Source organism: Sparus aurata, chromosome 13, assembly GCF_900880675.1.
Source record: "Sparus aurata chromosome 13, fSpaAur1.1, whole genome shotgun sequence".
Classification (NCBI taxonomy): Eukaryota; Metazoa; Chordata; class Actinopteri; order Spariformes; family Sparidae; genus Sparus; species Sparus aurata.
This window is the reverse complement of record NC_044199.1, coordinates 26,872,465-26,900,023: the sequence shown is the minus strand read 5'-3', so window position 1 is coordinate 26,900,023 and position 27,559 is coordinate 26,872,465. Positions and strand designations below refer to the sequence as shown.

General features: G+C 39.5%; 1 protein-coding gene across 4 annotated transcripts in view; it reads left to right on the top strand.

The window, feature by feature from the left end:
- Positions 1–27,559, top strand: part of cadm1a (cell adhesion molecule 1a) — a 442,188-nt gene that overhangs the window by 317,439 nt on the left and 97,190 nt on the right. For all 4 annotated transcript variants that reach the window (XM_030437926.1, XM_030437924.1, XM_030437923.1 and 1 more), the window contains exon 3: positions 13,493–13,639. In XM_030437926.1, the coding sequence (XP_030293786.1) occupies positions 13,493–13,639 (147 nt within the window). The remainder of the gene's footprint in view (positions 1–13,492; positions 13,640–27,559) is intronic.

The window sequence follows — 27,559 nt, the reverse complement described above, 5'->3', positions numbered from 1 at the left end:
AGCTAACATTGCACCCATTGTACCCTCTAGAAATGGAAGCTAGCAAAGCATGTCATCAATAATTACTTCATTATCACGTAATTTTTCCACAAGAGTCTCATTTACATTATTGTAACACTGGACTAAACTGACGTACATATTTTTGACTCCAGGCACTGCAGCTTGTCTTATCTAATGAGTTCATTTCCACAAAGCAGCACTGTTTGCCATAAATGTCTGTATTTGACTTTCACTATCTGCTTTTAAGAAGCTGCAAATTGTGGTGGACAAAATTGTCTAGAGTAAAAACAAAATAAACATTCAGCATAGAGTGGTTTAGAGTGGTTGGACACATAACAGAATGCAAATGAATAGTAAATAAATAAATATGAGGGCTTGCTTTCATATTTATTTTATATCCCTATAAGCAAAACACAATGCAGGAGCACCATTAGAGCTGTAAAAACCTCACATGAGATGTTTTTTTTTTTTCATTTTTTTATGTATTTACTGGCATTGTTGAAATTTGCTTTGCACTCATTAAGCTCAGCCATGAGATAAAGGCATTTTGTGCAGGATGCAGCAGCAGTGGTTGCACAAAAGCCACTTACATGCTGACTGCAAGCATGTAACACCCTATAAAGCTCTTCACACCCTGTTCTTACATAATGTGTCACAAATCCACTGTTCCACCAAGCATCAGTGGGGGAGGTATACAGTGTGTGTGTTTTTGTGGTAGGGTTATTGGAATATAGCTGGGGGGAAGTATTTAGTAATATTAATGACACTTTTATTCTTATTATATGCACATTTCATAAATAATTATGCCGAAAAAGGGAATTTTTTAACTTAATGTATTTTAATTACATGTAAAATTTCCTTCAAATTTCGATGTGAAGTGTCATATTTAATGTGGTTAGTTTAATGCAGTTAGTAATGTAATGTTTTTCCGTCATGTTAAGTCAGTGAATAACTTAAATTAAACTGAATTAATGCTGACTAATACACAAACCTTTTGTTTACATTACAAGTGTACATATAAAGTTAAGCAGGATTCTGTGACAATCAACATTCATTATTCAAGTGTTACATATAAAAGAAATGCATTACAAATGCCCACAATGCCCATTCAAAAAATGCTGCTCTGTACAGATTATCTGGTGATCGCAAGGGATTTACAGAGCTCCCAAACTGCTCACAGACTCATCAGGACCAGCCATATAATATCAGACATGTTAGATGATTATGATTTAAACTCTGGACAATTACATCGGTACTTCAGCAGTTGATGGTACTACCAAGCAATGGTAAACATTCATAAACATTAACTAGCATACTGTTGTTGACCGAAAAGGATAGAAAACCTGTGTTGACTGCGTCTCCACACTCATCCATCCGACTGGTCAAACCCTCTGCTTTTGTTTCTTTCTCACTGAAACACCTCACTACATTTGTTGCACTACGGTAATCTTGATGCAGTTTGCTTTCTCACTGAGATCAGACAGGATCATGTGTGACCCCAGCTTCAGTCTAAGCCAGAGTGCTGAAGCCACGCCCACTTGGGGCACAGAGCTGTGTTCGCTATTTATTCAAAATGTGTTAATATTGACCGTATTGCATGTCCAAATTGCACCAAAGCTGACACTGCACTTCCTCTGATCCTCAGCAAGAAACCTGCCAAGAGTGAAGCAGATCAGATAAACAGGTCATGAGATATGCCAAAAACAGACAGACAGACAGACAGACAGACAGAACTGCCATTGTTGCTTAATGATAATGATAACTTTACGTATTATGGATTTTCAGATACTTGACTTAACATGATGACAAAACGTTGTATTAGATGTGACCCTTTACATTTAACTTATGAATCAGAATTAGATGAAAACATTTTTCTACCTTTCTTTATGCAAGACTTATTGAAAACAATGCTCTCTTTTCATTAATGCCTTCATCACATTCAAACTGCTACACATTCACACCTGGAAGCTGCTCAGTACAACTGCAGTCTTATCTGCTGGCCAAAGAACCGCTCCACTGGAGCGGCTGGGGTGAAGGGCCTTGCTCAAGGGCACCTCAGTAATGGTAATGAGGAGAGGTCAAGTGCTGCCTTTCACTTTTCCCACTCATATTATCCTGTCGGCTGGGGGATTGAACCGGCAAGCCCCCGGCCACAAGTTTGGTTCTCTAACCTTTACGCCCAAAATTAACATGTGAGTTAAAATAGCTCAAATTGTATTACTTGATGTTGTGGGTGAGTCGGTCCGCCACTTAGCTCCAGACTGCAAGCTCAAAAATTGTTCGATGGATTGCCATAAAACTTTGTACAAACACAAATTTTCACAGATTTTTATTCATAGATAATTTGTCAGGACTTAGTTGATTATCCGGTTTAAAGTTCAATTTGTCAACTATTTTGCTTTGTAGTTTGTGCTCAGAAAATGCGTGAAAATGTGCTGGATTTTTGGGGGATATTAAGTCTTTCATTGTTCAGGACAGAGTGAATATTATAAGAGGGTTTTTTTTTCCGTATATAACTGCCATCACGGTGACCCGTCAAGATCTATAGGCTGTGTGTGTTTCTTTGAGACTTTAAAGCAAAGCAATTTATTAGCAATTCGGTCAGATGCATTATCTTACATTTGACTGAATCTCAAAGGGGTTTCTGCTATCACCAGCTTTAGCTTTGGTCTATTATGGATAACACAGTTAAATAATGCAATGTAAGGCTGAAAAAGAATCTTTATTACAGCTTTACAGTGCAAAATACTGACAGATTCCAGAATGATGCTTCTTTTTATCAATATTTATATAGTTTATATAGAAAAATGAGTCTCTAAAGCTGTTTAGTGAAATCAGGCAGAAATTCATGTTATTTGCTAACAATCAGTCACACTTCCTTTGTGTCAGAGTGATCCGGCTGCCGTCATGAGTAAAGATGTGCTCATAATTGTACTCAGTTAATAATCATATCCAAAAATAGGAAAATGGGAAACATTTGTGAAGACAATTTTGCTTGTTTTAGCAAGATACACTAATGATATGTTGTTGGTAACGGTGGCTGGTATGTAACTTGTTTGGAAAAATAAAGTAACACTGCAACAAAGCCTTAAAATCTTTGCACAAATTCAAGGCTATACCAGTTTGAAAATATTCAGTCACCTCTGCGGTGGCCCCGTTGCTGTAGAAATTTTCCCCACTTGTCATTATGAATTTGAGAAACTGCAGCTGTTTATTTTCAGCTAATGACAAAATGCTAAACAGTCATTGTTTGATGCATTGCAATGTGCCACCCACCAGGGCTCCATAAATCCATTCACCGCTCAGGAATCCTCATAAACACATTATAAGGTACACAAAACATCAATAATAGAACCGTACAAATTTGTGATCGCCTCTGTAGTTACTCAACACAAGGTATAAATCTTTAACAGGTAAATGCTGTAGAGAGTGCAGGCCTGTGATGGAAAACAGATAAAATGCTGTGTTGGTTTCCTCAGTTGTGAATTATTATGTGCACCTCCGGCACACACGCAGCAGCTAAAGCCTGAAATGTCTTCTCTTTAGTCTCTAACAGGTTTGTATTTTTTTTATTTTTATCAGAACTTAATCCCTTATTTTAATAATCTCATTTTGGATAATTCTTTATTCTTTTTTCCGGCACTAGCATGCTATGTAGCTGCTATATATCTTAATTTGAAGGCAACAGGCTACTAGAGACACTAGCAACTTTTTGTGGAGTCAGATAACTAAACCCACCAATGGGATCATCTCCCGCAAATTCTGTGTCATATCTTTGAGCCTCCCTCTGAACAGCCGTCGTCTACACACAGATTAACTGTGCTGCCTCCTTCAAATCCTTACCAAGAGGGATTCCACTGTTTGAAGTGGTCAGGCCATACAAGGATCTTGACCTTTTCTCGGCTGCCTTTAGCTGTCAGTCGGCTGCGCTAACCCAGCATTCACACAGTGGGCCGCCTTGTCGAAGGCTTGTTCTGTTCTCCGAGATTGTGCTTGAAATGTGGCTCCAAATGCATTTCTGTGCTCGTCTTGTGCATCAAAAAGATTTTGAAAAGCCACGTCATAGGTTAACACTTTGGTATTGCCTTCTGTAGACTTACATAATTGTAATGCCTTAAAGAGACAGTGCACCAAAAAATACTTTATCCTGTGTGTGCTATTAATCCATCGAGATTGTTTTGGTGTGGGTTGCAGAGATTTTGAGATAAGAGCCACAGAGATGTCTGCCTCTCAGTCATAATGGAACTAGATGGCACTCAGCTTATGGTGCTCAAACAAAAAAAAAGAAAAAAAACTAAAAACTCAACAGCAATATGTTAAACTTTCTGGAAAAAGACTATTATCGCTGTTTTTTATTAGTCACTTTGTGCATGATATACCAAGGACCATCAGACATCTCAACGACTGATATCTCTCAAATTTGGCAAATCACACCAAAACAGTCACAGCAGTGCAAGTGAGGTCAGAAAAGGTTGATTCTGGTATATTCTGACTATAGCAGTTTTAAATGCTGAGATCTGAAACCAGCAGTAAGCTGATCAGACAGGTTGTAAGTGAGCCAACAGGCCACCTTCTGTAGACTGCTCAGAGTGTAACATTGTGCCCTCGCATCTGCCTCTACCTCTCACCTCCATGCATGCCTTGGTTTCCCTCAACTATATTTTCCTGAACCTGTTCGGAATCCGCTCTGGCTTTTTCGATTCTGGTCTTCATCTCTACCCTGTTAGAGCTTATTATACTTCCAACTTGTTTTTGTTCATCTTTGACTTTAGTGTAAATGTTTAACCAGGGACTTCGACTTCAATTTATCATCCAAACAAGTTTGGCCGAGCTGTTTGTTTACAATCCGACCATATGGCTGCTGGTTGTCTAGCTCCTTGTTTTTCTCACATACTGGAGGGCTGTGTTTTTGTATCCCAGCGATTGCTTTTGTAAGTATTAGCTTACAAAAGGATCATTGTTTTGGCTGAAATAAGAGACTTGTCGACATGAGGGGACCCTCATCGTTATGTGACTGTATTAAAGATGCGAACACTGGTCCCCAATGTTAAAATATGATGCATTATTGGCTCATCCATCCACCTCCACTTATTACAGTCTTTATAACATGACTGCATACTCTTTCCGTTGCACCAACCATAATCCCATAACATATGTCATTTTGGTGCTCTTCCTGGAAAGCCTCATGTTATTGAACTTCTTGGGAGCCCAGTCTTAGGTCCATGCTGGGCTGTATAACTACGAGGCACGTTTCTTTTAGTCAAAGCACGTACGTTTCATGTCCTCCTTCATGTCTCTCCCTAAAGACCTTTCACTTAAGGACAATAAGTAAGGAACTGGTGTTGAAACAAATACAAAATACACAAAGAAATAGATTTCCTGTTCACTGCTGATGAAATTGAATGTTTGACCCATGGAAACTCTGCTCAGCTGTCTTCAGCTGCACAACGTGACTGTTGATGTGTCTATAAGCAACTCTTTCCAGGTGATTTGTTGATTTAGTTATTCTGGCATGGAGAACACAAAGTGAAACACTCCACATGTGGTTAACTTTCTGCTACTACGACACTTAGAGCTCCCTTGAAGGATTGCTATTGGTGGCAATTGTAGCTGCACTTGTTGTAATGTAAGCCTCATAAAGCTGCTAGAAGCTGCATGAAAGTGCTAAAAGTTGGCACTATCTGAAAAAAAAATTCCAACATGTGTTTGCTTTTAGAATTCTTACTTAAATAACTGTTCATTTAAATGCAAGGACAATATAAAAGCTGTTCACACAATATCTTATCCCTTTGGATCTGGATAAAAGCTGTGTTCACATGTCTTTCTCTCTTGATTCAGGCTGACATATTCAATGCTAATGCACAGCCTGAATTTAATTCATCCCCACAGCATCATTGGCAGTCCACAGTAGCTGAGCTGCCAATGATGCATGTGTCTATGTCTTGCCAATATCACAAGACTTAGTAAATGTCTTGATCCATTATTGCCACCTGTTTACATCAGATTGATAAAAAAGGTAATAGTAATATGGTTTATTGCTGACAGCTCAGTGAAGGTTCCCATATCATACGATAATATTGGTGTCCTTGTTAGGATTTCTACATCATGTTTTCACAAGGTTTTCATTCTCTTAGCCAAATCTCACACCCTTCAAAATTGATGTATTGGGAAAAAAAAGGTGAGAAGACCTTGGGAAAGATGCTATTCCTAAGGTCGTAAATTAATATTCAGGCTCAACTATGTTGAAGATGTCGTGTGTAAAATTTACTCCCAGGAACTTTACTATGTCTCTCTCTCAAATTCTACATACTTATGGTTTGTGTGATTTGGTTTATTACATTTTTTTTGTTGAATGAAAAAACTGTGTGCCTATAACTATGGCAAGCCGTTACGTCCTCACGCCAAAACGGTCTAATATAGTATCTCAGTCAGTGACCTTAAGCTTCATACTAGAGCATCAGCTGTGTTGCATTGCGTTGCGTTGCGTTGCGTTTAGGAAAAGATCATACTTGTCAAAAAAGCTAGGTTCAGTCTCGTAACTCATGTTACTTCCTCCTATTACATAAGTTAATAACACAAAAGTATTGGCTCTAGGTCACGAAGGGGACAAAAATTGTGTTGTTCAGAAGGAAACTCAGACTTTTTCTCTATTTTTATACTACTGCACTGGAGGGGCACTCCAAGAAACTGATATTACAGGGGTAGCTACAGCGTCAAACTCAGAAGCGTAGGTGACTGGTGTTGAGGAAAATCATTCAAGTTCTGTTGAGCAGTTTGCTGTGGTGATGTGTTTATTCAAAGAATACCAGTAAACTGGTGAACCGACAGGCACAGAGAGGGTCCGAGCCGGTGAGTCGACCCAGAGCAAATGAAACAACAGCATTTTATACAGTAAGAACAAAGGAGACAAAATGGCAGGTTCAATCAATTGGAATACAAAAGAAAGGAAGGGGGGGCACTGTGGGGAGTGTGATTAGCTCATCACAGCTGATCACATTAGTTTGATCGCATTTAACATAGTGACCAAATGGGCCCTGGATGTCTTTTGATTAAGGGATAGGAGACTGACAGGAATCACCATTTAAGGTCTGGAGGTCAAAGGGCCCCCTCACTCCAAATGTGTATTTTCTTCCTCACCGGGCTGCTGTGTTTAATACATCGGGAGTGAGAACGGGCTGGGCAAGCACAGTTGATCAGTGTCAAGTACAATCTACAAAGATGAAGAAACACATTACATTATTCAATGTATACAACCCAAACTTACTTTGAATGTCTTCTGTGATGCTTTCTCATAAATAACAACTCCGCTATTACATTGTATGGCCTTTACCCAAAGGATGCCCTACTAATAATAGTGATAAAAGGTAATAATGCTGTATTCGTACACTTGTTCAGAGAGTCAACTCTTCATGGTCAACGTGGAGACATACAGTCAAAGGTGCTCAAACACACACACATCTGTGAAAACATGCAATCAGACAGGGCAGACTGCAATCAGACATTGGCAAAACATAAACACTGCCACTCTTTCTGTTGCGCTCCCAAACCCCCGCGCGCCCCACACACACACACACAAAGGCTCTGGCCCAGTGCACAGAAATTGGTCATTTTATCAGCGGGAGCCACGCCAACAAAAGAAAGGAGAAAATGATTGTATGCTGTTCACAAAGCATGCGCTCAGATACACATGTTCCAAGGAATGTCAAAGCGAAATGAATATCTCGATTGGTTGTGTTGATCAGAGGCAGTGCAGAGAGCAGAACGGCACATGCAAGTCAAGTACATAATTTAAGAAACTGTACCGCACTGTATATGATTACTGTACATTGCATCATGTTTCTGATTGAGACAGGACATGAATAAATGCATGTCTAACAGTAGAACTAATAAAAAATGCAATACTACTGCTATTACTACTAATAACACCACAGGGAGAGCTGAGGCTTGGAAAGAAAGAGACATGGACAGACTGATGCTCAGATTAATATTTGATATGTTCAGCAACCTTTTTTTATCCATCAATCCTGTGTACAAGTAATTTTCTATGTTTAAAATAAAATCTACAAATAAAACCAATGTGCCAGAGCAGCCTGTTGTCAGCATTGCACAGGGTTTGATTTCCCGACGAAAATCTTTCTCACTGCGCTGGCACCCATCTGTGTAACCCAACTTAATATGCATACATTTCTTATTGAATCAAATGGAAACATGCAGCTGCTGGCCAAGGCAAATGAAACATGGCTTCTTTTTTTTTTTTTTACTCGCTCCCATTGCAGTCTTAGTGAGTTTGGGCCCCAGGCTAGCTTTGTACGGTGCAGTGTGAGAGTGTCATTGTCTGACAACTTTAATCTAGGATTGGCTGCTTCGACTTCTTGACATGGATGGCCCAGAGCTGAAATCTGGCCCCCTTTCACTGCCACAGGCCACATGTGTTACTGGCCGTTGAGAAAAGTCGGAAATATCAGAGGTACATGACACTGGATAGAGGCTAAAGGATGCACACGGACAATTTTAACCTTATCTGTTTGTATTTGTCATAGGATGAAATGCCTTTAAAGGCCTGCAGCAGTGCACCGCACAGCCACAAACTTCCTTTACAGACTATACTTCAATAGTATAGTTCAAAATGCTCAGTTTTTACATGTCATCATGCACTGTTACTGTCACCATATAGCCACTGTACACAATTGTCAGTATAAACCTTGCATGCTGTGTATATTGTATAGGCATACATACATACAAACCATCAGTCTTCTTGGATGGAAGACTGGATGATGATGGTGGCTTTTATATTTGTGAATGTGCAGGCTCATTTGTGATGGAAATAAGGCAAATTAAGTGATAGCTTTAAAACATTTAGAGGAAATGCATTAAGTGCAGCTCAGACTAGCAATTATATATGACTCCCACCATCTCTGATGTGTCATTATCATAATGTCTATTTCAGTTATGAGAGTTTATCTTCTGTTGTCATACGCTGGCGCACAACTGTCAGTGGTAACTAAATGTATCTCACTAAAAGCTTCAATGTGAGCGTTTTGTTTGAAGGGAGTGTATTGTTAGTCCTGTCCTCCTGCCCCTCAGTCGGTAAACTTGATGCTCCAACACTTGCCGCACATATCGATGAGTTCTCTCTTACAAGCAGCTTCCATAAAGCCTTCACAGGTATTGAAGAAGCACACAGTGAATGCAGCCATTCGCATTTAAAAAAAAAAAACCATCAACACAGAGCATCACTTTTGCTATTTTACAAAGGGAAGGAGGCGATATGTGTGTAGCTGTTTGTCACTTTCAGCTCTCGGGAGCTCATGAAATATTTATTCTGTTTTCACAAGAAAATACGCTGACATTATTTTGAAAAACATATTCATGTGATCATGGCTGTGACAGTTTTCTGTGTCAAGAACATGATGCCAACATCATGTCAGATTGCTGAAGGTACCCGGTGTAGTTGACTTGTTTCTCTACTAAACATGCTGCTTATCGTCATGCACATGCAAGCAGAAGATGAGATCAAAATAATACCTGCTTATCAAAAGGTGTCTCCAGTTTGAAAGATATCATAATTGCCTATAATTGAGCAACACCCACAATGTAACTGATGTTAAAAGTACGACACCGGTGCATGCTATGATGATTATCTGTGATGATTATTATGTACAGCATGAAGTCTGCATTGATTTTTTGTTTGTTTTTTGTTTAGTTTTTTGTGATCAACAGGTTTTTTTAAATTGTTTTTCTATTCAAACACAACCAGACAGCACATCAGATACATCATATATACATACAGCATCAAATAACTTCGTGGAGAAAGATAGTTGATTGTTGAGTCTCATCCACAGGTTGTCAAATACCGGCGCTTTGTGTCTGACCCAAGCAGCAAACCCAACGCATCAGTATTTGACCACCTGGAGATGAGACTAAAGAATCAACTCTTAATCTAGAAAGTAGCATTTTGTCGCTTTAATTCTTTCTATTTATTTCCTGTCACAACACTGTGTTAATGCTCTGCTTAGGCTTAGGCACAAAAAACAAGGACAATAGGGTTAGGGTTTTGACGCCACAAACATGGCTAGAAATGTCTGCAGGTCTCTCAAAATATCCAGTAATTATCCAGACTTGAAATTCACTTGGCCGTTTGGCAGCCTTGTTGACTTATTAACACCACTTACCTCCCCTCAACCTCCCCATGTGAAGGATGTAGTAGATGGCTAATAAGCATATATTGTGAATGTGATGTGGCACGTATGGAACAAATGGTGGTTTGTACTAAACTTGTTTTAATCTGTGTAAATCGAGTTTACAGAAGTCAAGACTGCGAGTAGTTATAAGTTATAATAGTCTTGTAGCATTTCTGAGAGTGTCTGCACGTTTAAACTAAAAGATTGATATCTGGCACCAGCGTATTGGATAATGGTATCGCAAGAGGAAGTGATCGTTTTAAATATTGCTTATGTAGGTCTAATATATCTGCTTGTTTCATAAGCAGATAAAAGCTCCTTGTAGTACTGTAAAGGAAAAAAAGTCTTACCCACAGGTCACATTCAATACAAAACAGGTTGTACAATGAAAGGTTGTCGAGTAATAAAGTGCTCTTGAGTTTTTGCCCTTGTTGTTTTGTTTTCCTTTGGTTCTTCAAATTGGCCTTCCAGCCACACCTCCTCCCCTGCAGACTTTGATGCCAAAAATACTCTTTGAAACATTAGAAAGCTTCAGGTTACAGCTTTAAACAGCCCACCAAGATGTCAGAAGTGCTTTCTCCGTAGCACCTCTGACAGGGTCCTCTGTGGCCATGGCACATGCCGTTGCTGTTGGCCATTAATTAGTGTAAAGCCCCCTGCCTCCATGCAACATCTTCCAGCATGTCAGAGTTGTTTATTTAGCACAACAGGAACAATTAAGAAGTTGACAAGGCAGCCACTGTTTGAAGTCCTCCCTACTACCTCCTCTGGCCTGAAACACAACTTAGCAGACACCTTGCAGCGGCCTGCTGCTGCCTTGTAACCTTCAGCAGATGCCTTGAAATGCATTTTGTAGTATGTTAGCGTATTATCATAACCAGATGCCCAACCTGCCGTCCACCTCTGCACATGTTTGAAAAAATTAGGTTTGGTCTCATATGTTAAAGATGGCAAGGTTCATTTATTTAGGGCTGTGTTTGGGCCACAAAGGGATGCTGATTTGAATCTCGTTTGTTAAGCTGTCTATCCTTATCCGTCAGCATCAGAGGATGCACTTTCTTTCTTCCCACCCCATCCTCCTTGTCTCCTAAATGGCAGGGATATTTAGAGGTGCTTGACAACTGAGGCATGCAAATTAGCAGTTGATGTTTCCTGCGTTATTTTAGATTATTTTGCTTCCCAACCCCCCCTCTGCACCCCTGAGTCAGTCCTTTTAGCCTCTCTGAGAAGATGTTATTTGTGATGCTATTTTTGTTACCATGTAGGAGGAAAGTATAACGGAGGAATTACAAAGACTTATCCATAAGTTACCTCTTAACCTCAATTGAAAGCTTGGCGAAGCAGCAGCCTCGTCATATGATCCTGTGTATTCGGGAGGTTTAACATCAGCAGTCCACACTTAATTTATGTTGTGCTGCATCTTGATGAGCAGAGCAACATATAGCAAAACCATACAAGCATTAGATATGTAGCATTTCAAATAAATTTTTTAATCAAATAGTTTTATGTTCTTCATTAAATTGGCTCAAAACCACTTACACCTCATGTAAGTTCTGCATGGATCTGTGCATGGATATTATCCCAAATGTTCCAACATTGTATAGACCTTGTTTAAAGCAGAGAATGAATTGGCTGAATTATCCACACTGAGAGCATGAAGGGCCTGGGCCTGCTGATCAGGCTGACATATATGTAGCATGTGTCTGCCCTACAGTACTTTGACAACATCCATAACAAGCATGCAGACACACCTAATCCCAGAAGTCTGCCTCTAGTCCGTGCTGTCTGATTACCTTTGGATGTCACACAGGTCATGAAAACCACAAGCAGCCTGTCAGTTTGATTGGCTCAACACGTAGTCTGACATGCATCAAGGCAAAGCGAGGGGAGAACCACAATCACCTGACCATCTAGGAAAGACACAAACGTCTTGTAGTCTGACATCTGGGCCCATTTGTAGAGATCAGAACAATGCCATAGTCATTTAAAAAGGTGTGTTAAAGGGTAACTCCACCAATTTTAAATATACATTTAAATGATAATGGTGATATCTGGTTCTGCTGTATCAATTTTTATCATCTGCATTTCTAGATTTGGCTCCGTCTTTTATAATGTTTTAGGTGAATCACTAGAAAAGATTTAGACAAGCTACTTTTGTGGTTTGATGTATTTTACAGTATTTCACTCCAGTTACTGACACATAAGTAGCTTGAATAATTCAAATAGTCACTTGATTCCTAAGTTGTTGATTAGACATTTCACTTTGACTTTCCGTTTGTGTTTGTCTATGGTTCCATGCACCCTGGAGCATGTGCGTTTGTGCCTCAATAGAAAAATATTACGCTGGGGAACAACATAACTATTAACCACCACTGGCAAGCTTCCAAGGGCTGGTTTTGTGGAGATCATTCAAAATAAACCAAAACCACTCAAGGCTTACCATCAAGCCCAACAATGAATGCAACCCCAAAGCAGAGTCTGATCTGTTATTACTGCGGTTTTTCAAATCAAAGTAGCACAGAGCTGTAAAGAATCCATTCTTCATTCTTCGGGCAGAGATATTGTTTGTGAAACAACTAAGTGCAGCAAGTGGCAGCTGATGACTGATGACTGCCGTGACCAATTTTTTCTCAGCCCAGAGGCTTGTCGGGCCATTTTCCCAGTCACTCACTTCTGTTTATTCCCGTGGACACACATTAAGGGGTTTTGCTCCGACACCTGCTGCACTCATTAAATGTTATGTTGCACCAAAACACTAAAGGAAGGAGAATATGAGGGCTTTTGTTCTTTATATTATAAGTAAGCAAAAACATGTTTTCACAGCTTAATGAAGCCATTGATTTCATTCCTTTTTTTTGTAAAGGTGTCCTCGAACATTGTGTTCGTGATCTGTCGACGATATTTTATTTGAATCATTTCTAATGTCCCGAAGAGGGGAACTCGTCAAGTAATTTGAAATAAAGAAGACAGGAGAATGTCTGAAAAAATGTATATACTGTACATTTCTACTAGTGTGAAGCATGAATTTGTTTATGTTTTTCTCAGTCTTTTTACAAAGCTGTCAAATCACTTTGAAAAAAAAAATAGATGATAATAATCGTTAACGGGGAGGTCGATAACTCTTGTTAATCCCATGCGCTCTTATTATTTTTGTTGCTACATCTCAATCCTGGTTTCCATTAACAAGCTCCAGAATATTTTTTAATTATGTGTCATGTCGGAATATATCTTGTATTTTGTATCGTTTGCCTTTTTGCATTTACGAATGCACCACCAATTGATATATGTGTTCTTGTCTTTGTCCTCTCCAGTGGTGAGTCAGAACCTGGTGACAGACAATGTGTCAGTGGTGGAGGGCGAGATGGCGATTATCAGCTGTCGGGTGAAGGACAACGACGACTCCGTTATCCAGCTGCTCAACCCCAACAGACAGACAATTTACTTCAGAGACATGAGACGTGAGTATGATACAGCTATGTGTTTTCTTTAGCTAAGGGTTGTGTTTGTGTAATTGAAGAAGTATTTCACAGCTAGAAAGATGGCACTTGCAAAAAACTGGGCCGTCTATACAGAAGATGGACTATTTTTGTTGGTGCTACACGACCATAGAAAAGAGGAAAAAACTGTGGTATTCCCTTCTGCTCAAAAGATAGAAAACTTTCTACAACCAGAATTCACTGCGCTGCACTTGACCAATAGATACCCATGCTGATGGGTGATTAACAGGAAACAACAAGGCAATCATGTCATATTACAGCTGAACAGCCACTACCATACTTAAATGTGTTTCTGAAATCATGTCAAGTGAGAAATAGGCAGTGTAGTAGGCATGGGACGATAGGTCCAACATAATTGCGATTAAGGATATTATCTCGATAATCATCAAAATATTCTTTCTTTTAAAGATTTTATTGCATCAGTTATAGGACACCCATCTTTTTTTGTGAAAAACAATCAAGGATCTTAAATGATGATAAGTCATAAACATAAGGTCTTCCTGCACAAATAAAGGATAAACGGACGGTGATGGGTTAGGCAATCCAAAATAACTCAGGGAACCAATACTGTACATCAGCGAGCTAGACAGCTTTTCATGTCATTCACCTCACTCAACTTAGTCTGAGTGTTTTTTATCATGATCCAAGATAAAAATCAGTCCCATCAAGTCCCATCTTTACAGGGTAGTAACAGAATTGTTTTTTTATTGTTTATCAGCACTGCCTAGTTTTGACAGGCAATTGGAGTTTCTTGAGATGCCCCTCGCTCAATTTGAAGACAGAGAAAGAGGAGCATCTGTCTGTCCCTCTCGATCTGAATATACTCTTTTGTCTGCCTGACTGCCTGACTGTGGATGCTAGAATACAAAAATGCCGAAGTAGAATCTTTATTTGATGCAACAGCCCCGACAATCTGACAGATTGCCTCTGGGTGCAGGAGAAATGGAGAGAAGTTTACTATTATTCATTTGCAAATACTCATAACACTGCAGTGATACAAAGCTGGTTGAACATTGGCAAAGTTCTTGTAAGTGTGATTTTTTTAAAGGAAGAAAATGCACTTTGTTTGGACTGGAGAAAAATGGAGAGAAGGAAAGGAGAGAATGGAAAGAACCCATGTCTGAACCACTGGCAGACATTTATATGCATGTTTCAGTCGAAGCCGTCACTAAAGCAGAGAATTTCGATTTCAGAATGAATTTTCCATCATATTACAACAATGAAACTTGCATATGAAAGTCTACTGTGGAAAAAAATGAGTTACCAGCAAACTTAACAGGCTGATTTTTTTTTTGTTTGGCTTTGTTTCCCATAACTAATATTTTAAATTTTTTTTTAATTATTTTTAGTCAGTTTATCCCATATTTTGGCTGACAATGCCTGAATACAGAGCAGGTTAGGCTTAATCACGTATTAACTGTCCTCTGTGACTGCAGGATCCGCTAATCATTTAATTTAATTAATTAATTAATTAATTTAATCATTTAATGTCTGAAGTCTGAATGTTCTTAGGTCATGATAACAAACTATAGGTCCTAAAAGACCTAACAATGACAATAAAGGTTGATGAGATCTATTGTTAAGTCCTGCATTCGATATAAAGTACAGTTGGAGCTGTTCACAATAACCCTGTCTATAAAAGATAATTTGGTAATATGGCTGTCAGCGGTGGAACTAGGCTGTGGCTGGTAGCAGACACTGTCTGCTGAAAGAGAGACATCATTCAGCACTGCTTTGCCTTTATGTGATTGATATAGTATGTGTTTAATTATAGTTTGAATCAGTTTGATGTAATAAGATGACATGGAAATCAATCCCAGTCAGGCATTTATTTGTGTCAGTTCCACAAGTTCATTTCACGAGGCAGTTGTATAATTAGACAGACATTTGACATACTCCATCATTTGCATTTTGTAATATTTTGTCAAACCAAAGTTTGAAACGAAAGTTGATGAATTCTGACAAATATCGCAAAAGGTCTTTTGCATGTGAACGGGGCCAGCAGTAAAGTTGTATAACATTAATTAATATTCTCTGACATTATTTGTATTCTCAGGGAGCTGCGTTAAGTTTGACCTACATGTCTGCGGCAATCTTAATACAGAATGAGGTTAATACAGTCCACCAAACATGTTCGGCTTTCAGCATGTCTGTTTTAATAAAAGCAGCTCATATCCCCAAACATTTAATGACCTGTTATGTTTATTCTTATCCTGCCCAATTATCGCACCACAGCTTTAATTAGCTGGACATACTTCGTTCTGTGCCGTGTCTTGCAAGCTTTTGGTTTCATTAATTATGTTTTTTAAGCTCTTTATGTGTAGAATGTTGACTTCACTGTGACATATTGTCCGTAACTATATAACAACAGCATAATATTATATCTTTCAAATATAAATGTATGATTTGCATGAGGAAATCTGTTGCGATACCATAGGCGTAGAAGCAATTGTCCAAAAATAAAAACATGTAAGTAGCAGAGGACTTTTATCTAGAGAGGCAGGTCTGGTAGTTGTTATCAAAGTAATATGCTACCAAGTGATATATTACAGTTTTACTCTCAGAATTTTGTTTGCTCTCCAGGTAATGTTCCTTCTCCTGAATTAAGGCTTCTTTGCTTTCTGCTGCTTTCTAAGCTAGCAGTAGAAAGGCTAAATTAGCATTAGCCTCAGTGCAGCTATCCAAAGACAATCAGAAGAATGGCAGAAAGTGATGGGACATTTACATTTTAATCTCGATATATGAAATTGCTTACGTGCCCATTAGTATATACAACATGTTGAATGATAGGTGTTAGTGATTGAGGAGAAGAGGAGAATAAATATTTTGAAGGAATTCAGAATGCCAGAAAGCCCTACTGCATTATATTCCGTCATATTTTGAATTTTTACATGGAGCCTGAACCCCAACATGTTTTGTGATAGAAACAGATTTTATGAGAGTTTGCCGTATCAGTGTTAATGTGTTTACCGACAATATCCACTTCCGGCACAACTAAAGTGCGATTACAGCAAAGCTTTTATGGCTATGTTCAGATGACTCAAATCCTCTCATCTTAGCCCCGCTTTAGCATCATTTTACCAAAACCACAATAATTCCCTCCCCTTAAACAAATGCTTTAATACCCAAAGCCAACAACACATGGGACACAAGACAAGAAACCCTCTAGTGTTAAAGTCCTGAGCTTTCTTGTGTGTGTTTTTATTCCATCCTACTTTAGGAGAAACAAACTCTTACCTCTACCACTTACATTGAACCATAGCTGTTATTTTAGCTTTTGTAAACTATCACAGCTACTGTTCCTCTCACTACTCTTCTAGCCTGACCTATACTAAGCTTCTGCGTATCTAACAGTACTGCCACACATTAGCACTTAACAAAGGTGCATTTTCCAACATCTGCCAAAAAAGAGAGCTTGAGCAGCAAGAATACGAGTTGTTCTTTTATTACTTTAATGAAATTTGTACATCCTATTTCACTGCCACTTAGCGTTAAAGAAATCTGCAAGGATTAAGAAAGGATTTAACAGATAATTCTGTGCCGTCTGATTCTAAATGTTCATACAGTTTGAGTTGGCATAACTACTTTGCTACTTGACCACCATTTCATGCATTAATACCAGGATTTAAGATACACACTGTAAATAACTGTGTCTAGGTAGTTAACCCTTGGCGTCAGTTCAAGGGAATCAGCACAATGATATTGCCACACTGAAAGGAGACAGTCGTGCAGTTTCAAAAATTATCATAGAGCACTCAACTAGATGCAGTAGTGAGAACTCGAGTGAGAGCACCACTTGAAAAAACAAATGGATGGCCTTTGTCAGATGAGTTTTAAAAAACAAATAAAACCATATGCAGCAAGAGATTTGCAGCCTTCTGATATTTTATTCTGGAAATGGTGGAGACAAAAACCAGAGCCAAAGACGACTTAACACTGGACATACATTCATTAAGTGGAAAGAAACATTGTTCCAAATTGATTTTAAAATGTTCTCTTTGTGTGCTAGATGTGCAAGTGGGTTGAACTTTCTACTTCTCTCTTGTCACAATGCTGTGGTTATTCTCTGTTTAGGCTTACGCACAAAAAACACTTGTTTAGGTTTAGGAAAATGTCCAGGTTTGGCTTAAAATACCTGCTTTGGTTGCCGCGCTCACTGACAAAGATGGTCCAACCTCCGGAAGAAAGTAACCGGTTTTGATTGCACACAAACACGTCTGAAAATGTCAGCAGGACTCAAACGGCTGAAAATCGTAAATATGAGATAAGATGGTGGAGACCAAAACCAGAGCAAAAAGAAGAGTTGAACACTGGACTAACGTCCATAGGCAGATACAAGGTTGGCTCCCAATTTATTGTAAATATTGTTTAAATGTATGTGGAAGTAGGAAGATATTTGCTGACATGTTAGCTATAGGCACTTGGTAAACTGATGGGATATTTATCTATGTTTGTTGCATAGCATGCAGTTTAAAATGTATGTGCAAATACAAGAGATATTAGTTAAAAGCATTACATTGATCAAGTTGAAGTTTTGGTCAAAGTTTTAATTGCAAATCTCCTTTCTAAAATATCTTTTAGTGTTTTCCTTTCGGCATAACTAAGCACACAGTTCTGTAATGCCCTTGACTGCCTCTTTTGAATTCATTTAGATTCATGTTCTTAATCTGGATTTTTTACCCCACAATTGCATCTTTCTCAGATATTATGGCTTATCTAAAACTCTTGCTTGTTTGCTGAGGAGTCACAAAACAGACTTAAGGCTTAAACACAAACACTCAGGGCTCTATCTTGCACTAAGTGAAAAGAAAACACTTCCGCCACAGACCAGGAAAAACCTAGTCTAAAGTCAGTGGCGCTTATTCAGATGCTATTTTAAGGGCGCATGCTTGGCCACAATGTAGCGTGTGCTCAACGTGCATACATTTTGCTTCTCTCATCTACAATGAAGCAGTTCCCGTTTTTGCAAACCATACAAAACAAGTTGAAAAGATTTAAACAGAAGAACTAATTATTTTTCCCTCTGATATGCGACGCGCCCGCCGTAGCCATCAGGGTCCGGGAGTGGCAATGCGCGATGTGCTCCTAGTGGAGCGGAGATGGAGTTAGGGGAGGAGGAGGAAGGGGCACAACAGAAGCAGGTGGTGCGTTTGGAGACTTTAGGTGATGCGCCTGAGAGGCCGCAGCAACATCGCCACCCGGTCAAGACGGGCATTAATACCTTGCCGCATCCCGGACAGTGCGGTCCGGTCTGACAATGCTGCCACGGCGTGTAGTGGGTCTGGATCCTCTGCACCTTGGTGTTTGCGCTGATCCCTCATCAGCTGACCTTTGCACATTGCTCGGCCCGTGCGCACTGCTCCCGAGGCCAGGTGCGATGTCCTGGGGATGCCAGCCTGTGAAACAATTGTGGAAATTTCCTCCCACGGCCTTTTAACCAAAGCTAATTTGGATGGATTTCTCCCATCCTCACACAATGCCACTTCTCGGTCTTTTACAGCCCAGACGAGAACGTCGGTCTCCTCGGCTGTGAACCGCTCCTGGGGTGCGCCTGGCAAATTCGCCATTATAATAGCAATGCGCCATGGAACAAGCGCGCCTGCTCTTAAAGGGAATGTGAGATGACGCTCTGATTGGTTTATTGCACGTTACGCCCAAACCACACCTATGACTAATGTAGCTACTTCAGACCAACCCATTTTAGATTTGCGTCGGGCGCAAGAGTCATTTATCCCGCTGGCATAATAGCAACAGCGCCTGAGATCCGCCCACAAAGCTACTTGCTCTTTGCGTTTGATACTTGCGTTTCAGATCGTTAAGATAGAGCCCATAGTCTACATGCACTCATGACTTCTTGGCCCCCTTGTGTGGTGAGTATCAGGCCCTCTTCTACTGTCAACACACCCTCCTTAGTCATGTTCGCCTCCTTCCTAACATACTCTCTTTATACTATACAAGGGCAAACTCGCAGTAGGCCCTCATGCGTATGCTAAACCGAGCTTGGTATTTATCTGCGGTTGTCCCGAGCCACTGTGAGATGACTCCCACAAGCTGGCTGTCAAGGGCAAGGTGTTCTTCTTTGGCGTGGGGCTCCTTGATCTCTTGTGATCCCTCCCAGGCATCTTCGCTTGCAGCTGCACTGCTTCATTACGACACGGACTCCAACCAGACAGCCTCGCAAACAACATTGGCCCCCTTCAAAATATCACATCTGCCATCTCTGTCTGAATCATGGTGGTGGATTATGTTTGTGAGTGTGAGATAGTGAGCAGCAAGGAAGAAGTGCTTTGAAACTGGCTGCAGTTACATACACAGAGGCTACTGGTCATTCTACTGTCACACTATATGTCAACCCAAAGTACTTCTGATGCTTTCTGTGAGCCATCTTTGTGGAGCTTAGTTGATTTTGAATCCCATCCAAATCAGTCCATGAGATTCAGGAGATGGATATGTTGCACTGCTTTTCTTCATGGCTTTGCTCCAGATGCTGAAAAACACTTTGTTCTCCAGCGTTGTATATTTAAAGGGATGTTGGAGTGATTTAGTGTGTCAACTCCACAAAGCTCGGAGACTTGCAAATACAGATTGAAAAAGGAAAGGCCTTCATATAAGTGCAGTGGAGTAAATAAATTCCTAAGATCTCCAGCTCCACTAGCAACCAGCTGAACAAGTGCAAAAGACAGAGAACAGTCCCATTACAACAGAGTATGATTCAGTACAGAACAGTAAAGGAGGACGAGGGATTTAAAGCCAAAGACTGTGGTTAGGTTAATTGTTGTACAGTTTGTTTTTTCCCCTACAGTTTAAACCATAACAATATCTCTCTCTTTGGAAATAAAAAGACACACATGTTTTAAATACGTTTAACTGCAACACTGCCCATCTCTGCTTCCAATGATATATAAGCTGGTGTGTGTAAAATCAGTGGAATTCACCTTCGAAGTATGTCATGAACACTCCCCACATACTGTCGCCTATATACAGTACTGTATGTTCCCGTCCACAGATGCTTTACCAGAAAAGTAGGATGAGAACGTCGGGTCACCATGTTCACCTCTCACTAAACAGCAGCTTCACTTCTGTGACAAGAAAAACATATGATGCTTTAGTACGGATTGTTGTTCCGACTATTGTTTGCAACTGCTGAGTGCACAGATGGTGATGTTTCTGTGGCACAATGACCTTAATGTGAATACTGTTGTGCTCCATTCAAAGTCTGAAGTAGCAATCACCCAGCTGGTGGGTTGTAGCCCAAACTGCCATATGTTTTTGGGGAAGATTCATAATTGCAGACACAATTCAAACTTCAACACTGTTGAGTCCAATTATTATAGTTTATTATTATTATTATTATTATTATTAATCAGGCAATATTACTATCAGGTGATATGTGTGAAATAACACATTCCCATGAATATGACCAGATAGCAGCTTTAAGGCCCACCCTGGAACTTACAAAAGCCAGTGAATAATCCTGCGGAATAAATAAACTATAAATAAACTCTCCGTTCCCTCCCCTCTCTCCCAAGCCACTTACACGCTAGTCAAAAGATGATTGATGTATCATGTAGCTCGTGTGAGATCAAATCAGAAAATATATCATTTTTGTCAAGTCTAAACTTGGAAAGTAAGTTTATATAGTTGTATGCATTTTGCTCAGGGTGTTTTTCCACATAAACAATTGCTTTTGACTAATTTATATGCATAAAGTTTGTTTAAATAAGAAAATATTCAACTGAACATTTTTAACGACATGACCCGACCCATTGTGTTCTCCAGCTAAAAGAGGCAATTGCAGTTCATCTGCGGACATATTTTTGCATTAATAAATTCAGGCGAGAAAAAAATGAATAAATAATTCAGTGTGTTCAAACTCACTCCATTAGATCAATGCAAGTAACACTCACAGAGCTTATGACTGTTTCGGGGAAAAGATCTTACTGTCACCTTTCAAAAGAGCCCACAACCATTCCTGTTTTTCAAATGGTTCAACAACAGCTTCTAATTTTTTTTTTTTTTTTACTTTGGGCTGGATTGGAATAGGATTATTTTTCATACATTTTCAGGAACGGTAAGCTTTTAAGTCCTTATTCGTGGGAACACAGACTTCTGACATCGTTCACTATGGCAAAGTATCTTTTTTGCAGACACACCTTCATGCTTAGTTGTATGAAAAGGCTAAGAGAGTGCACTCGAGCACTCACACACAAGCACTGCCCTTGTTCTCCTGTGGAGGGGGGGAAGAGTTGCAGCCGCTGTAGCAGTGGGTGATCTGTCCACTGAAGGCTAGCAAGGTTCAGGGTAAAAGGCTTCATGCGAAAGCAGCTTAATGAGGCAGCTCGAAGGGGAAAATATATGAGAAACAGGATTGGAGTTAGCAAGGGGAGTGAAATTTGACCTGCTTATAATCTTAATGAATAAAAAATTGAAGATGGACTACGCTTTCCTTTTGTTACACAATCATAATGAATGTTGAAGCATGAGTAGGCAGCAGTGTCTCACCGTGTATCCTTGGCAATCACAAACGCTGTGCTCTACACGCAAGCCAAGAGAAAAATACCACATATTGGCCTTAAAGTCACGTCATCACTCATACCAAAGCATGAAACCATGTCTTCTGGCTATTTCTGAGGCAAAATTGATCTGTTTTTGCATTTGAACAGGACCTTTTAGCAAGAATAAACTGTTAAATCATCTTCACACATGAAGAGGGTAGAGCATGTTAATGTCAAGTATGAACAGCAGGAAGGAATCCAACTGGCCCAGGCTGGCAGAGATAGTAAAGTCATTCAACTCACTCCTGTCTTTGAGTATTTCAAGCAGCTCTTCATGTTGTGCATTTGTTGGATTTACAGCTCAGAATCCTCAAAGAAATAGAGCTGTGATACATCATCGTCTTATCTTGCTAGGTTTGCCAAGTGGTTTCCTATTTAGACATTGAGCAGACATGGAACAATATGGCTGTCGCTTTGAAGTCGTGTTTCTGGCAAGTCCCATATTTACACTCAATTTTGCTGTGGTTTGGTCATCACTGACTCCTGAGAAAAACATCTAGCTCTTCGGCTGCAAGAATTTGACTTTTCTTAGACAGTTAGTTGTTTGCTTTAATGATGTGCTGATGGATGCTGGGCAGATATTGAGCACTTGGCTTGTCTGAGCTTTTTTTGCTATTACCTAAAACCAAAAGAGGACAAAAACTGATGCAGTTCAATACTAACACTGTGGGTTTCAGTTCATCAAATATCGATGCCTTGGATTGTTATATTGGGCTAGCTACCAACCCAAATCATCGGTATTTGATGAGTTGGGTATGAGACTCTTCAATCAACTATGTTACAAATGTTACAAATTGGGCCTTATATGTTAAAGGTACACTTGTAGGATTTAGAGAGATTTAGGAGTTAGTTTATACGTTTTGTACGTTTTGTATAAGGTTTTTTTGTTGTTTTTTTGTGTAGATTTTGTATGCATTTTTTGTGGGGAGGCATGAAATTACAACTAATTAAGAGTAATTTTGCTTTCACATCCTGTATTTATTCTTTTAATCTGTGGTATAGAGCTCAGTGCTGTTGAAGGCACTGAGGCCGGGCCATTTGCCAGTACCCTAGAAAATCTCTGTCTTTTCCAGAGCCTGATGTTGGCTGGTACGTTGGAATGGGATAGCATAAATAAAGTTGAATGGAGCTTTTATGTGAGAGATGACTACTCACAAGAATAGGAAATGAAAACACTTCCATAACTGCACTTCCCCTGACAGACAGTCGAAAGAAATCACGAGGTGAATGTGTCGAGACCAAGCTTATTAAGTTATATTTTGCTGGAGAGGTTTTTTGAGAGAAAATTTCTAATCAAGCAAAACATAGGAAAAGTTTGTAAATGAAGATGAGATTGACTGAGATAAGATCCCCTCGGGCAAAGTCGACAGTTACAGCAAATAATAATTGGATGCATCGAAAACAAATAGGATGTGAATAAAAATATTTAAATAATAAATGGGAATTATTTAAATATACACTGGGGAATATCAGCATTAAGCTTGAGAGAATGCTTTTGTGAAAAAGTTGTTCAAAGAGCAGAGGTGTCTTCGATAGATTGCAAACATATTAAATCAAAAGGTAATGTGATCGAAAACATCCCAGAGAGACTTTTGGTGGATTCTGAAACTGCAACAATACAAAATATAAATAAAATGCTAAAAGGAACATGACAGCAGGCAATTCTTTCATAGTGATACGATGTACCAGAGAGAGATAAGCCCTAATAAATGTTGAAACAATGCTAAATGCTCCGATACTCAGGGTACACACAACACTATGGCGATTTAGAAGCCTGGACCTCACCTAGAGTGGAGAGGAGGTTGGTTATAAGAATGTAATTATCCTCGCCCCACCCCATCTCACCCTCTCTGACACCCAATAATAAAACTTTGATGTGCTCCTCTCAAAAAGTAGCGGCAGCCACTAATCACAATTGATTGCAGCCACTTAGGCGAGGCGCACTCATCATCTCTTGCTCTCTCTGGATGGGAGTCATCCTCGGCTGGAGCTGCAGAAGAAAAAAAAAAACTATTCAAATGAAATGCGGAGAAAAACTGGAGATGAATCAAGAGAGGGATAAGAAAAGCAAGATGAATTAAAAATCATGCCGTCAGTAAAGGTGAAAAGGGGGAGAAAGAGCCATTAGAGGATGTATTGGTCTAAATTTTTACTGCAAGACCCATTAGCTCTCATTTTACCTTCGCTGTCAGCTGCATTTAATTGGCGAGATCATGGCTTGAGATGCATAACCAGCCTTAATATAGCTTTTTTAATAATAACGCCACAGTTAGGCACAGTTTCTTTGTGTTGCAACTTCATGTTTGTTTAGATCGAATTCTCTTGCTTATGCCTAGTTAGGTTTATGCACAAAAATCATGTGAAGAAAATCATGGTTTGGCTTAAGATACATGTTTTGGTCAGCAAAATCATTGATGGAAATGGTCTGACTACTGCTAAAACAAACCAATTTGGGACGCCAAACAAAATGGCTGAAAATATCCCAAAGTGCACTTAAAAATAACCAGTGGTGTCACTAGTACTGCAGTCGGCGGTCTTGCAGCCTAGTTGGCTTGTAATGATACCACCACCATCCTCTTCACCTCCTGGTGTGAAAGTTGTCTAATAAGCATATTATGTGAACGTGATATGCCCATGTTTGATCCAAATGTCAACCTTGGATGTACCCAGAGATGGACAGAGTACTCGACCCCAGTACTTGAGTAAGAGTACAAATACCACTGGTCAAAATTTACTCCGTTACAAGTAAAAGTAGCTCAGTCGACATGTTACTCAAGTAAGAGTAAAAAAGTACTTGCTTTTAAAGGTACTTAAGTATCCAAAAGTACATGCTTTTAAATGTACTTTAAGTAAAAGTAAGAGTAAGAGTAAAATTATTTCTTATTTTTCACATCAATTAATTACTATAATTTTTCTAAATGAATTTAAGGACCTTTTAACTTTTGTTTCTGAGAATTAAGTCTTTGAAACCACCTGCACTGATGTGCCTGCTTTTAGGACCACAATGTTATATAAAGCCTGCAGAAACACCTATAAAAACAAATAAAATGAATGGGATCACAGGAGGACAGCAGATGTTGCAGATGCAGATGTTTATTAACAATCATTAAAACTGTAACCAAATGAACCTGCACCGTCCAACTAGCTCTCTATCATTTAGCTAAGTTGGGAATTGGAACCCCCTCAAAGACCAATGTTGTCCCCAGACCACTGGTTGAGAATCACTGCTTTACAAAAAACTACATCTGATGCAGCCATTGTCGCGGTTTTGTGTTGACAAACGCAGTCGAGAGCGTGGCTACTTTGGTGGTATCCTTATGGGGAGGGATGACGTATTTCCGCTTTTACGTAGATCCCAGTGGAGAGCGTGCACTGTGATAGGTTTCCTTCTTTGACAAACACAGCTTGTGTCCAATAGTACTTTAGAAAAAAAAAAAGAAAGAGCAGACCTGAAAGTAACGAGTACTTTTCAGCCTTCCTAGAAATTAACTCGAGTAAAAGTAAAAATATTTGTCTTGGAAATGTATTCAAGTAAGAGTAATAAGTACCAAAGAAATCTAATACTCAAGTAAAGTACAAATCCTCTGGATATGTACTTAAGTACAGTACTCAAGTAAATTTACTCCGTTACTGTCCACCACTGGATGTACCTGTGGTTTTCAGAAACGGTCGACAGGGCTGTGTCATGGCTCAAGGTGGCCGCGTCTTGTCATAAGTGATCTATGAATTACTTTAAGTCACTTTGGATAAAAAAGCATCTGCTAAATGCCCTAAATGTTAATGTAAATGAGGAAGTATGGAAGGAAATGTTGACGGGGTTCAATTTATTGAGACAATTTACCCTCACATGTATAGGTTGTAGTTAATCAAAATCAGTTCTTCTGAAGGTCTTCCTAAATCCCCAGAAACAACTCACAAGTCCTCAGTGCCATCTGTCGTTTTGTCAAACACTCAAAACGACTTCTGTTCACTTCCTTTTTACTAAAAAGTGACCTCTTTTGGTCGTGCCAATTAGTTCTGTGAGACATCATGATTCCTAGCTCCTCCTGTCTACATGCTGAAGTGTCCTTGAGTAAGACACTACAACTCAAATTGTCCCTGATGAGCAGGTCAGCGCTGCGTGGCTGCCATGTGTGAGTGTGTGTAGGGGTGAGTGAGAGGTTTTAGAAAGCACTTGGTCCAGCTCAGGTTGAAAAGTGCTATTTATCTGGTAATATGAGCAGGGACACGATTCCTTGACTACAGGGCCTAATGTGAACATTATGGGTTATGCTCAGATAATACAATAGTAAGATACTTACATAATAAGCAAATATGATGCTTGAGTTAACCAAATCACCAGGGAGTATCGTGTCCTGTCAGACACTTTTTATCACTCCATGATCAGAAAATAATGTGACAGCCATAAGGCCGTGGACACACATATGCAAAATCAATGTTAACCTCCCATTTCACCTCCAGTGGTAAATAACAAAGTTCAACTTTGGTGAACAGCCACAACCAATCTTGAGGACGTGTGTGTGCTCGACCCCATCAAACGTTATTGTAAACATTATAATGCATGGAGTTCTCCCAGCATACAGAACAAGATGGCTTATTAAACATGCCATTCTGTTTATCAGCAGTAATCAGCGGGACCAATGAAACTGCACTCTAACTTGAAAAGATTGAGGAAAACTCCACACAAAGTCTCTTCGGCTGCACTTCAGCACAGCTCTGTACTGTCCTATCACTGCTTTTAAATTAGCTTCATCACCATCAGCTGTTAAAACTTGACAGATCATATCATTTACAGCCTTTCAGAGTTTGGACAGATTTCTCCTCTAAAGACTTGACTATCAATTACCTTTGTCAGACATCTGTGATGTCCTTCTCATGCTATCTGATATGATAGAACAAGAGAAAGAGAACAGGGCAAAAGAGCACGAAGCTAAAGGTCACTTTCTTTTTTTGTCCACAAAAAGGAGGGAAATATGTATTCTTGTGTGCTCTGATGCACCAATAAAAGAATTGTCTGCAGTGTTGTCCAGTTCACCTTCTCTTTGCCCGGACTGCCATTTTTATTTTCCCCTGAAATAAACCACTGTGTCCAACCCTGCTGCGTGGATCAGGTTGTTCTTCTATCATCTGTCCTTGTATCTCTAAGCTTAAAATATTATTGTCCCAAACCTTAAGCTCGAGAAACTGTGTCCTTGCCACTGTGCCTCAGCGCCTCTTTTCAATGTGTATTAGAAAGTATTTATTATTCAGCTCATGCTTATACCACAATGCCTTATTTAGAAGTGATGCATAAGAGGATTATGAGATCTCTGAGAAACGCTTTTGA